Here is a 12,889-nt window from a genome sequence, read left to right as displayed (position 1 = left end):
AAGGCTCCAAAAGAAGCTCTGGCTCAATGTGTCCTCGCCGAAGTCCCTCAGCAAGTGGTGAACTACTTCAGCACCTACAAACTGCAACCTCCTAAGAATCCTGCTGCAAAGTGAAGGGATTGAGTAGGGGGGCTAAGAGTTTGTGCCTTCTTTTCTTGGTGTACCTACAGGCTTTGGTTCTTGAGATACTTTTTTATACATGTATATACACACACCTGTATGGTAACGTCTATTAGCTTTTGCGTGCAAATCCGTACTTTGCCAAGTGTGCCTTTTCAGAACCAAAATTATAATTGCTGTAACCATTCATTTGTGGAGTAGAAATTATGTGGGTGCATTTTATTTTGAAATGTAACAGCGAAAAGAAAGAAGTTATATATTCAGGGAGAACAATTGAGAGTATACTGGCTGCCTTTTACCTTTGTTGGATAAATATGTCCAGTGAGATGGTTCAGTTACTTTACTGGGGATCTCCACACAGTATTGCGGTTTTTCAGTGATTATAAACCAGTCTGATGTGCAGAAGAGGGTACAGCTACACCAAGCAAGTAAAAGTATGTATATGCTTCAACACATCTGGAATACTTCAGGCTTCTTAAGCTGCCATAACAGAATTTTGTCACAGTAGTGGCAGAATGAGACTTGTGCCAGAAGAGCGTGTAAAAGCCATCCTTGCATGCGTACTTCACATTTGTCGCTTTAGTGCCTTTTGCCAGTGCCTGAGATTCAGAACCATGAGAATATTAGCCAAACAAGTCATTAGGTGTAACTCCTTTGTAGCACACTGTATTTCAGTGCATTGTAGGAATAACGAAGGTGAATCAAGACAAACCTCAGACATCTCAGAGACATGCTATTGACCTTCAAGGCTACCACTGTAGAGGCTGTAAGATAAGTTTGGGTGTGAACTATGCTGGAAAATGGGAACTTCAGGTTGTCCTTTGTTCTTTTTTCTTCGATAAAACAATTGCGTATGACTGTTGATCTTCAGAGGAGCTTATTGTGAAGTGGGAATTCACTTTTCAATTAAAAATTTGTTTCCTCAGTTTTATAACTGCATATTATCAAGCAAAGGTAGTTCTTGAAAGCGGTACATATTTTTTATTTTTTACCAGTTTATTGTATTTTGAATCATGCATCTTTTTGATTAGCTCACTAATAAAAAGTGCCTGCAAAACAACAATATTCCCTCCTCGCCCGCAAAAGGAAGATTTAAGAAAATTTCTACACTGTAATCCTGTAATCATACCATTTTTCTCTAGGGCAGACAACTTTTTTTTTTTTACTTGCCTTTTTTACTTCTTACCTTGAGTTTTCTCTTTACCGTTTTTGTCTTACAGAATAGAACATAAGGAAGTGTACATCATGATATAGTTACTTGGTGGTCAGATCAAACTTTCCTGTCTCCCAGTGGCATTACTGCTTGCTTTTGTAAGCAATCTTTTTCGATCCTATCGGTGCATGTAACATACTTGGATGTAAAGGTCTCATTTATCACTTCCAAAACGCCCATCCTAAACATTAATTTTGCATTTAAGCGTTTGAAATGTTTTAGAATTAGGCATCATCTGACTGATCTGATTTTGAATGGTCTAGCTGTAACACGTTAGAACAAAATGAACTAACACTGAACTTAACCTTTTTGTGAGCAGTCAAGATTGCACCAGAACATCGCATATGTGCCTTTTTTCAGTTGTTGAAGCTGCTCTGGTTTTATTTTAATTTTTTTCCATATGAGTATAATCCTGTCAAAAGTCTGAATTCAGATTAATATTGATGGCTGAAAGATATGTGTTGTGATTGTAAAGCACACCAAATGGTTTGCAGACAGTTGGCTCATTATCAGTCATGAATTAATAAATTACTCCCCACTCCCTTTTTCCCTAGGGATTCCCAAATAATTTCAATAATGAAATACTGAGGAAGAGATTTTGTTTCATATTAAGCCAAGCTTACTTCCTTTTTTAATCTCTTTATCTTTTTGTTTATATAAAAATCTTCAGTCATCCTTTGTCAGTGATGTGCAAATATATTATTACTTTATACATAAAATGTCATGTCAAAGATGCAACAAAATATTAAGATCAAGGAAGCAGTTGTAATAAACATCAATCGCACAGCTGCAAATTGATATAATATGATTTTTGGAGCAGTAAGCTGTTTCACAGCCAGGTGTTCCATTTGGAGAGAGAATTAGACGCTCTATCCAGATTCATTGTAGTGGACATATACTACTGATAGGAATACAGAATACTACTGAAGTTTCTCTGAGGTATCTGCCAAAAAAATGATGCTGCATCTGAGTTACCATACCAGTTCTGTCTCAGGTTGCTGTGGAAGTGCATTTAAATGCAGTTAGGGATGGTGATAGGTATTTTATATCAAAGACCTGCTGCATATAAAATACACAAAGCTCTTTTTGGTTTATTGGTATTCTATGCATAAATCCAGAGTTTCTGGAGTAGAGAGTTAATTTATATTTGGAAAGTGTCCCCTTACTCCTCAAGCTTGGGGAATTAAGTAAACAGCGTATCAGTGACACCTGCTTCTCAAAGTGCTCGAGTATATGTAAAAGAAGAGTTTGATAGCTTCAAGAGCCATTTTCCAGCTAACAGCCTGTTGAAAAGTTTAGAAACTTCTAAATTAGGCTGAAAAAACATTCAGAGGCAAGAAATGCACCGAATTGTGAGTCGGGGGGTGGAGAGTATTTTTTTTTTTTTTAATATGTTACAAATGCCTTATTAGCTTGATAAAGCAAGTGTTGTCAAAGCTCTTTTGTAAAGTGAATGTGTTTGTAGGTCATCTGCACCACCTTGTGATAAAAACGATGTATAGCAGTCTTCATAATCACATGCTTTTTGCCATTTAGTGGTCTTAATATATGCATATGTACAGCAGAGAAATAACCATGAGCAGAATTTTTTAAAGTGCTTTCCATATGAATTTCAGTTCTGTTGAAGCTAACTGATTTACAATGCCTATGCATTAAAACTATAATTTCAGTGTACTGATGAGCTTTCTTATTCAGTGTTTTCTATGAAACAGGGAACAATGCTTTTGCAGTTGCTATAATGAGTATTCCACAGGCTGCAGATGGCTTAGATATATAACAAATACTACTAGATGAGAGGGGAAATGCCTTTTTGCTCAATGGTTACAAATGTGCAGTGTATATTCTATAAGCATAAAATTCTGGCTTCAGGCAAAAAGATGTTCTAAAGTCAGACAGTTTTGCAGAGAGTGCTTCTTGCCCTTGCCATGTTAGAGTTTTCCCATTCAGGGTATTCCATACAGTTATGGTCAATTTTTCAAGTCCTTTTTCAGAGGGGCTTCTACACTCTTAAGTAGAGAGGCTTTGTATGTGGATGAGGATGTGTATGTTTATTTTTAGTTTTCAGCTAGACTGTCCTACTGTACCCTTCATAGTGTCTAGGCATTCAAGTACAATCAAGTCTGAGGTACTTTATAGAGAAGCTGAGAGGTACTAGAGACACAGCGCAGTGTGATGCCTAGAGAGCCTGAGCTTTGATACTGCAAGTTGCATCATTTAAGTACTCTACGGTAATTTACTCCACTTCTCCACAAGTCAAGAATCCACAAGGTAGAATTAGTTTCTGGAACAGCTTAATGCATCTTACGCATGGAGTAAGTCTTAACATTTCTTTAAAGCATCTGGCCTACAATTTAAGGTATACATAGTGCTTGCACACAGGTGAGTTTCTGTTCTCTCCCGCTTTGCCGCTAGGATTAGGAACAAATTGCTCTGCCAAAACATGGAGGGTAACCTATTCCCATATGGATGGTTCCTCAGTAGCAGCCTATAAAAGGTAGTGTCCTGCACCTAGTCATCGTCTCCCACGAGGCCCTTTTTCTCTATTGTTATATGACTGCTTTTATGAACTTACCAAAATGTGAAGGGGTCCACACGTAGGATCCTAGGGAAAGAGGGCACTGGGGAGACGGAAGAGGATAGTGTCTTCTATAGACTGGGTGGCTTCTGATGAGCTACTTAGAGCCTGCTAGTAACTTGCAGAACACCTCTGCTCTCATATATACAGGATTGTTTTACTCAGTAAGGGATGCTTGGTTACTTTACAGTAAGAGCTCAGACTGTAGAAGGCTATGGTTCAACTGTGTCTCTCTTGCCTAAGGATGAGATTGAATATTTTTCCCCTGATCTCTCACTGGTTCAAAGCAGGGGTATGTTACTCCTTAGCAGTTTTTAGAGAGACTGAAGCTTATAAACATTTGCCTTGTCAGTAATGTCTGATGAACCAAGGGAAGGTATCTAGGTCTGCAGGAGAATGGAAGACAGTGCCCAGTTGGGAAAACTAATCCTGACTAGGCTACCACCATCGTGAGGCGGTATCAATTTAAGCAGGAACGATGTTCACATATATTCACCTGTATGCTCATGCTCTTAGATCTGAAGATGTCGTTACACAGCTGATTCTTTTGTGTTGGGGGGTTGCTTTGTCCTGGCTACTTTTTGCTGTGTGGCCTTTTTTTTTTTTTTGGGGGGGGGGGGTGAAGACCCTACAACTAGTTGATTGTTGTCCCCTGCCTGCCTCTTCTGTCCCACCCCCAAAAACAAACAAACAACCCCACAAAACCTGGAGGAACTGTGGGAAGTAAAGCTGCAACTACCGAAGAGTAGAAAGTCAGAGGAAACCAGATGGATGCTAATTCTGTGTAGCCATGATCTTATGCAAACACTGACATTTCTCCTCTTTCTTTTTGGGTCTAAAGAACTTGAGAGCCATGCATAAGTTGATAATTTTGAAGACAGAGTTGGCAACCTTTCCTGCAAACTGGAACTGTTGAGAGCTGTAGCAGAGCTGTAACTCATGTGGGATGCTCTGCTGCTGCAAACTCAGCCCTTACTTTGTAATATGTCAGTGTATGATTGATGAACTTCAATATGCCAACAGCAAAAATATTTGTCTTGAATTTATGGGGCAGCGTTTGTGTAGACAGAAGGTGGGTCAGTTCTGTTGCAGTAAGAGCTCTGCTTATCAGTTTCGGGGATTATATGCTTTCCCCTCCTCCATAATGATTTGCCATTTCTGCCTCAAAAAGTGATGTAAGAGCCATATATTGTAATGAATTGTAATCATAGATCCTTCTTACTCTCAGAAGGCCTTGCTTGTGAAGGAAGCATTCTGCAGCATTTCTAATTTTTTATTGTATTAAGAAGTTCTTGGATGTGCAATAGATGAATAAACCTTTATGATGTCTCATCATTTTCCAGCTCTGTTATAAGGTACTTTTTTTACATACCAAATAACAAGTAATATACAAATAAAGATGTATCTTACCATGTAGCAGTTAAAGTTTTGATCTCATTGTTAATGCAACAGAACTTTTCTTTTTTGATAGAGTTGTTTTTCAGTCATCCCAGAGAACATTGGAATATACAACATACAAAATTTGGTCATCTAGTTTATATTCAGGCAGAGCTCCCACTAATTTTAGTTGAGTTGCCAGCTTTCATGGAATCACAGACTAGTTAGGATTGGAAGGTACCTCTGGAGAGCCTCTGGTCCAAACCCCCTGCTTAAGCAGGGTCAGCTACAGCAGGTTGCCTAGGACTGTGTCCCGTCAAGTTTTTAGTGTCGCCCAAGGATGGAGACTCCACAACCTCTCTGGGCAAACTGTTCCTATGTTCAACCGCTGTCACAGTGGATAAATGGTTTCTTGTGTTTGAGTGGAATTTTCCGTATTTGAGTTTATGCTCATTGCCTCTTGTCCTGTCAGTGAGCACCCCTGAGAAGAGTCTGGCCATGTCCTCTTTAAGCCCTCCCATCAGATATTTATAGACATTGATGAGATCTGCCTCCCACCCCAAGCCCTCTCTTCTCCAGGCTGAACAGGCCCAGCTCTCTCAGCCTTTTCTAGTATGAGAGAGACTGCAGTCCCTTAATGCCTTTGCTTTTGACTGGGGAAGTTCAAGGGCTTTATAGAACAGGCCTGCGTAGTATATAGCCCATACGGTCATACATAGCCTGTCAAGTGAATTGTTTCATTTCCCCATTAAGCTTTCCTTCTATCTTGCTCGGCTGGACAGCTGAGCAGCTGTGAAGCCTGTCTTCAGATGTCTTGGCTGGTCTCTGGAAAATGACTTTTATTCCTGGAACTGTCCTTCCGGTAGGAAGTGGATGGGGAGAGAGAGGAGGCATGAACTTGTGGAAGAGAAGGATTTGGAGGGTTACTGGGCTTTGGGGGGTGGTTTTCTCTTGTTTTACCTTAGCAGTTCACTCTTCTTTAAAGCATATGTGTATTGTTGTTACCATCTGTGAGTGAACAAAGCAAGAGTAATTGAGAGTTAAGCTTAAAACACATATTTGGCCTCTTGTTTAATGTTATACCACTTCCTGTGATGAGTGGATGCAGAACGGTGACAGTGGGGGAGTCTCTTGTTAGAAGGCTGTAGCCCTCTCAGCTGTGACCTTGGTAAAGGGTTTATTTCAGTTCATAGGTAGGATATTTCCCAGCCCTTGTAAGGCACAGGGCTTGCGTTGCACCATAAATCGAGGTTCTGTGGAGGTGAACAACTGTAGCAGTCAGCACGTTGGCTGGAGCTGTGCACCACAGAGACAACATGTTAAATCCTGCTTTTTATAAAAACAACCTTTATAGTTGCCATGGTGGCCACCTTAGATACCAGGCTTCTACAAAAAGTTATCAACTGCTTGCCCTGTCTTTAGAGAGCATTATTAATGCCCAACCCCTTGAGGAGATCAAACACATAAGTCAGCAACCTGAAGTTAAAGGTCACTCCTGGGCAGGGGGGAGGGGAAATCAAACAAAACCTTTTGTCAATTTTATTCGCCAGAGTCAGTAGAGACAACTGGAGCAGAGGCTCCTTCTTTCAGTAGAGAGTAATTCTTTCAGCTGGCAGTAATTCTGCAGTCTGCTTCCCCTTTGAAGTTTGTTTGTGTTTTCTTTTTTTTTTTTTTTTGGACGACGGTACGGTCAGCGTAGCTCTCTCCCAAGCTAAAGCGTCCAAACACATAGACACATAGCATCACAGTTTTCAGCACTGAGCCACACTGGTCACAAAAGCAAGTCGTTAATTAGAAGTATAAGAGGAGGAGAGACGAGGATGGAGGGAAACATGGCCCAACCTCAGCAATAGTAATGCAGTAGCAAGAAGAAGGATAACTATGGGAAACCAGAAAAGAATACATATGAAAATTAAAAGCAAGCTGAGAATAGGAAGGAAAGAGAGAATAAAGGGGAAAGGGGAAAGGAGAAGCAGAGTAATATAATGGAGAGCATGGACAAAACAAGAAACAAGTGATCCTGAAATACAGTTTGAGCTCTAATTCCTACCACACCAGAAGTTCTCTCTTCAGGATCAAGGTTGAAAAGTAAGTATACAAATTATTTGTCTAGTTGTCTTGGAAGAGGAGGGAGGGAAGAAAAGGAACTGGGGTAGATTATCACTTAAGCAGTCTACTTTTATCTTCTTTACCCAAAAGCAAGGTCACGCTAGCCCTCTGATTTCAGCAAGACATTTGATAGGGTCATAGCCCAAAGTACCCACCTATTACTTTTTCTTCTCTTCAACTTCAACTTTAAGGATCTCTCCTTCTCCTGCTATGGGGGAAGGAGACATACTAATGATTAGAGACTTGTTAGTGATTCCTCTGTGCATAACTGCAGGTGGCGTGGGTTTAGTGTCTGCATTTGGCTTTTCCTTTTGTGCAGGGACTGTAGATGAGGCAACAGGCTCCAGAGGCTTCTTCTCATCTTGTTCAGGCTTCTTCTCATCTTGTTCGGGCTTCTTCTCATCTGCTTTAGCTTCATTTTCCTAGAAATGAGAAGTTACGCTTTTCCAATTGCTGCAGAGGAAATTCAAGCAGTTCTATTTTGTATATGTAGTGGTAAGGCACACCGTGGGTATTGTGATTAACATTAGGCAAAGTACATAAATTTGCATTCAGCTGCTGAAATTCAATTTCTAAGTGAAAAATGTTATTTTAGAATGAAGATGTCAAAGTAAAACCTAGGAGATTTTGTGGGTAGCGATAGTAGCTGCTTCTCCTTAATACGGCAGGATGAAATGGACAAGTTTTGGGGCACACAAACCTTTCTTGAGATCTTACCTTCCTTTATATACTTATATTAATACAAAAAAAAATTAACTAAGTTTTCGCTTCAATAATAGTGCTGTAGAAATCTATGTGAACTAAATTTTTTATTTAACTAAAAAAAAAAAAAAACCCCACACAGCCAGTTCAGCTATTAAAGACAGACTGGGGTTCTGCCACTTCTGGGTAACTGTGTAGAACTGTGTAGCTTCTTATTAACATGAACATTTCTCAGAACAGTTTGTAATGTGGGGATTGTTTTCCATCAACTGTAATAACAGTTTTCTCATAAGTGCAGTATGTTACAGATTGAATCAGGTTTAGCTGTGTGGGCTAAATTTAAAATTTTGTCCTCAAGATTTGCAACAAGAAAAGATCTGAACTTGAGATGGAAAGTGTATGAACTCTGTGCTTGAGTCAGCTTATTAATATCCTATTACTGTTTTAGGATATTTCGGTATTTACTTTTGTTTAGATCAAATGAATAGATCGGATGGCGGTCTTTGTAAAAATCTATTCTTGCCTTATTTTCTATGGGCTTGTTTGTTTGTTTCCTTTTTCTTGCTTCTTTTTTTTCTTTTGTTTTCTCTGTCTGACATAGAGTCCAGATCCAGGAAGATTTGAGCCAAGTTTGAGAACCAGTATTTACAGAGCTTAGGTACAATGGTTAGTAGCACACCTGCTGGGAGCTTTTACCATTGATTTCATTGATAAGGCTACATATTCTTCTACTCTTCTCAAGTTCTCCCAGTAGCTTCTCCCTGGAAGAATCTATTCTGTTTTCTATGGCATTACCTGAACTTCTTGTTCTCTCTTCAGCTTCAGCAGCATAGCAAGGCCTGTTTTTCCTTTACCTCCGATCATTGCCTTGAACAATTTTGGAGTTTCCTGTTTCTGCCCAAACAGACTGGCCAAGCCCCGGGGCTGGGGCACTGGCGGTCCAGGCGCGGGTTTCCCCTTCTCCTTCAGCAGCACCCTGGAGACAGGAAAGAAAGAGAGCATAAAGCAGTGCAGTGAAACCCAGAAAAGTTCACGCAAAACTTAAATTCAGGGATGCAGTTCTAACAATTTTTCTAGCCAATTTTTTATTCCAGTTCCAGTAGCCAATAACAAGCTGGAAAGGGTAAGGTTTTTACCCTGGTACTCTACTCTGGTAGAACTTATAGTAAATTAGAGGCTGCTGCTCTAGTCTAATCTGGAATTTCTTACCTATATCCTGTAGAATAAACAAGAGCAGACTCAAAGTACCATAAAGCAGGTAAGGTGTAAAATAGTTGCGGGTGGAGGAAGGGATGGATGCCTTGTGTCTGGGGTACATCTCTCCTGTCTGGCCTTCTGGATGCAAATTCAGAGCGTGTTTACTGCTCTATTTGGAGTCGAGCTGATGCTTGTGGAAGTAACAGTTCACTCACTTTCAGCATGGCTCAACTCTCAGCTCCAGTTAGACGGTGGCACTTATTTTGGTCTTCCTCAGTAAATTACCTTTCAGATATTGAAACTACTAGTGCTACCAGTCATGGAGCCAGTCATGGTTTTCATATCCTTCTGTTGCAGTCCTGATTTGCAGTCATTAGAGCAACAAGTAAAGAATGATGATTAGATGAGGGTTTCAAGACAGATAGAACCAGTGAAAAGCGTCCGATTCCCATGCTTTCAGTTTCTGTTAGGTTACGATAGAGTTTCCACGACAACTTCTTTATCCTTGCAAAAGTCCTGACCCATATGTTTTTGGGAGTCAGTACTATTCTGGCAGCCTAAAATACAATAAATCCCGTAGTACTGCTACTTTTTTCCAGTGTTTTGCACTTTGCAACTTGGGCAATTTCATTAGCGAAGATTATACTTTTTTTTTTCCTTTTTAGTTTTGTTGCCATAAATTAAAAAGGTACACTTTAGTAGCTTCCATGGATTAATTACCATACATAGTAATTAAGCACCAAGGATTAAGCACTGTAGAGTGAATATCAGGTAGGTGATAATAGAACAAATCTGTGACTTGAATAACTCCTTTGAGTTATATCAGGTAGTTTATTCCAAGAGGTCTTTTACAGGTGTGGGATGGCCAATGTAATTCCACAGAGATCTTCACTGTAAACCTTTCAGGACAGAGCAACTAATGATGTGATTCCAAAATTGAACATAACTGCAAATCACTATCAAAATAGTGCACAAACCTCCTATTTGTGTCTAGTGTTTCAGGACATGTGACTGTCATACACAGAACATGGGAGCTGTTGGATTGATTAGCGGATGCCCAGACAGGTGAGCAGAGAACACAGCCTCCAGCCCAGGATACTGTGCTTAAACAAAATATTGCATATTTTGTAAATTACACAGAGGCTGTAAGGCTGATACCTAGAAAGGGCTTTGGGCCCAGATGTGACTGTATATGTGGAGGATGGCTAATGTTTAAGCTCCTGCAGTTGAGAAAGACTATCTAGAATTTAATGGCTAGGCAGGATGAGATGGGGGAGGGCTAGGAAACAGGAGAAAGTGGTGTGAGACAGAGAAGCTGAAATAACAAGTAGTGATGGTCATACAACTATTTAGAAAGAAGCTGGAGACAAGGTAGGAAGAATAGTTGCTGGGGACCATCTGTCAGTGGGTTTGTTCTACCTTCCCACCAGCTGATGCTGGTTTTGAAAATCAGCCTCTCTGAAGACCGCTAGTGTGAAAACACTTACCAAATGGGCAAGATCTGTGTATTTCCTACTTCCCTGTTTGGTGCCATGGGCATCAGCCTTCCTGTCTCATTCAAGAGTCCATCACTGAGTCTGGTGTATATATGCTCCTGGTCTTCAGTTTATCTGGGAACTAGTACAGTCGAGAGACGAGCTTTTCCTGACATTTTTTGATGTCACAGGCTCCCAGTGACTGGCTGACATGCATGGCTCTGCTTGCCTTCACCTAGAATCTAAGCTGCTCAATGTTTTTGGTTTTTAGGCTTCTTTATATTGTCGTGGATTCAGTTTCCTTTCTCTCTTTATACCACGAACAGGAAGTGCCATTGGCAAGAGTCCAACAGACTGTTTTGGGAAACACCTTACAGAGGAGGCACTTTCAGGTGGCAATAAGCCCATTCTGTGTCTGCATTTCTTGCTCCTCAGGAAAGTGATGATTCTTAAGACACTTCTATTTGATAAGCAGGATTTTTGAAATATGCTAAATGCAACTGTTTGCTGGCACTTTCACTAAACAAAATGTCATTCCTGTACTGTTTTGTCTCCTCTGGTGGAATTTCAGATCTGGGACGTCCTCCACCTTTTGATATCAATGTAAGGAAACAGCTCAGAACAGCAGAGTGCCAAAGGATGCTAATAATGAAAAACTGTTTCCTATGTTTGGACCTTTTCGATTTAGAAGGTGGCAAGGTACTCATTTTCATGATTTTGTTGTGACAAAATCTGATGATATTTTTTCCTTGCAAAGCCAGGGGAAACTCACCCTAGCAAGCTACAGCCAAAGCAAGGTAAAAAACAGTTTCAACTTGAAATCCTGTTTCAGAAGCCCTTTGCACAAAATGCACACCTCTCAGATCTGTGTACATATCTCTGATCTTGTCAGCCTTTACTTCAAATCTATCCCTATCTACTCTTTAAGATTTTGGAAATGCATTCAAGTCTGTGTCTATTAATACTTATGTCTTTAGAGTTAATTGCAAGTTCTCAGTTGCATCTTTGAAGCCCTGCTCTTTGACTGACATCTATCTTGCAATTTCTATCTTTCTTGGGTATATAAAGAGTCCTGTTATCATCTGTATCTCCTATGTGTTTCATTGCCTTATTTATAAGGGAGAAGGCAACTGCATTCGGAACTTCATTTTATTTACCACACTCCACAGCTTGGCATCCCTGCCAAGACCATGGCTTCCACTAAATGCTACCATAAAAATTTGACATCTAAATACAAATGTGTTTATATTTGTTAATCTTCCAGGAAATTAGTGCAAATCTATCTAGAAGCCACAACTGTTCATTCCACAGCTAAACAATATGATTTAAAAATTATTATTAGGACATACTTTGCTTTCTTCATCAGAATCTTTTCTGAGTCAGGATAATGCACCAAAATTTCATTGAGGGTCTTCTTGTCTAAAATGAAAAGGTTGGCAAAACCATGAGCCACCACGTTGGCAGTCCTCCGATTTCCTCCACCTGCTGCTAATAGGCTGGAATGAAAATAAGTGTGGACAGTCAGGTTGTTTCTTGCCATCATGAGGAGTCTCTTTGCTGGTGTTCCCCACTTAAGTCATCGCAAAGTTCATTTATCCAACTATTATATCTGATATTCTGCAGACTCTTTTTGCAGTTAGGATAGAAAATATCTTTTGCCTCAAGAAGGCAAATTGTCACTACTGGTCAGGACTGGGCTGATGCTGAGGACTGTGAAAAGTCTTGCTGGATAGACATATTTCAGTGCAAGGATTGCATTTGTTTTAGCTCTCATGTCAACTTAGAATTCCCTCAGTTTTATTGCTGAAAATGATTTACCTGAGTAATAGGGCAGCACATGTGATACTATTACAAGTTATTTACGGTGAATGAATTATTCCCCACCCCAAGAGTTTTAATTTTCCTGACTGAATAACTTTTGTGGGTCCCTGGTTATCAGTCTTCTAACATATCTCATCTCCCGTTTGCATTTGTCAGAAGACTACATACTCTATTTAATTTTATCTTGTTTTACAGATGATAATATAACATAACTGTTGAAAGACTTAAGCTGAGACCAAACTTTTGCAGAAAGTCCTGTCAAAAATTTAGATATAATAGTGAAATGTTTTAATTTTTCCA

General features: G+C 39.8%; 2 protein-coding genes across 4 annotated transcripts in view; one reads left to right on the top strand and one right to left on the bottom strand.

Annotated features, from left to right (window-relative positions):
* Nucleotides 1-5,248, top strand: part of CPNE3 (copine 3) — a 33,680-nt gene extending 28,432 nt beyond the window's left edge. For all 3 annotated transcript variants that reach the window (XM_068933104.1, XM_068933103.1, XM_009674682.2), the window contains exon 16: nucleotides 4-5,248. In XM_068933104.1, coding sequence (XP_068789205.1) covers nucleotides 4-114 — 111 coding nt within the window. In that variant the 3' untranslated portion in view covers nucleotides 115-5,248. The remainder of the gene's footprint in view (nucleotides 1-3) is intronic.
* A 75-nt stretch (nucleotides 5,249-5,323) lies between these two features.
* Nucleotides 5,324-12,889, bottom strand: part of CNGB3 (cyclic nucleotide gated channel subunit beta 3) — a 75,872-nt gene continuing 68,306 nt past the window's right edge. The window contains exons 16-18 of the mRNA XM_068933109.1: nucleotides 12,118-12,264; nucleotides 8,892-9,072; nucleotides 5,324-7,792 (exon numbers count right to left, since the gene is read on the bottom strand). Coding sequence (XP_068789210.1) covers nucleotides 7,553-7,792; nucleotides 8,892-9,072; nucleotides 12,118-12,264 — 568 coding nt within the window. The 3' untranslated portion in view covers nucleotides 5,324-7,552. The remainder of the gene's footprint in view (nucleotides 7,793-8,891; nucleotides 9,073-12,117; nucleotides 12,265-12,889) is intronic.

This window comes from Struthio camelus, chromosome 2, assembly GCF_040807025.1.
Source record: "Struthio camelus isolate bStrCam1 chromosome 2, bStrCam1.hap1, whole genome shotgun sequence".
Taxonomy (NCBI): domain Eukaryota; kingdom Metazoa; phylum Chordata; class Aves; order Struthioniformes; family Struthionidae; genus Struthio; species Struthio camelus.
Note: the sequence above shows the minus strand (reverse complement) of the source record. Positions and strands in the feature narration are given on the sequence as shown.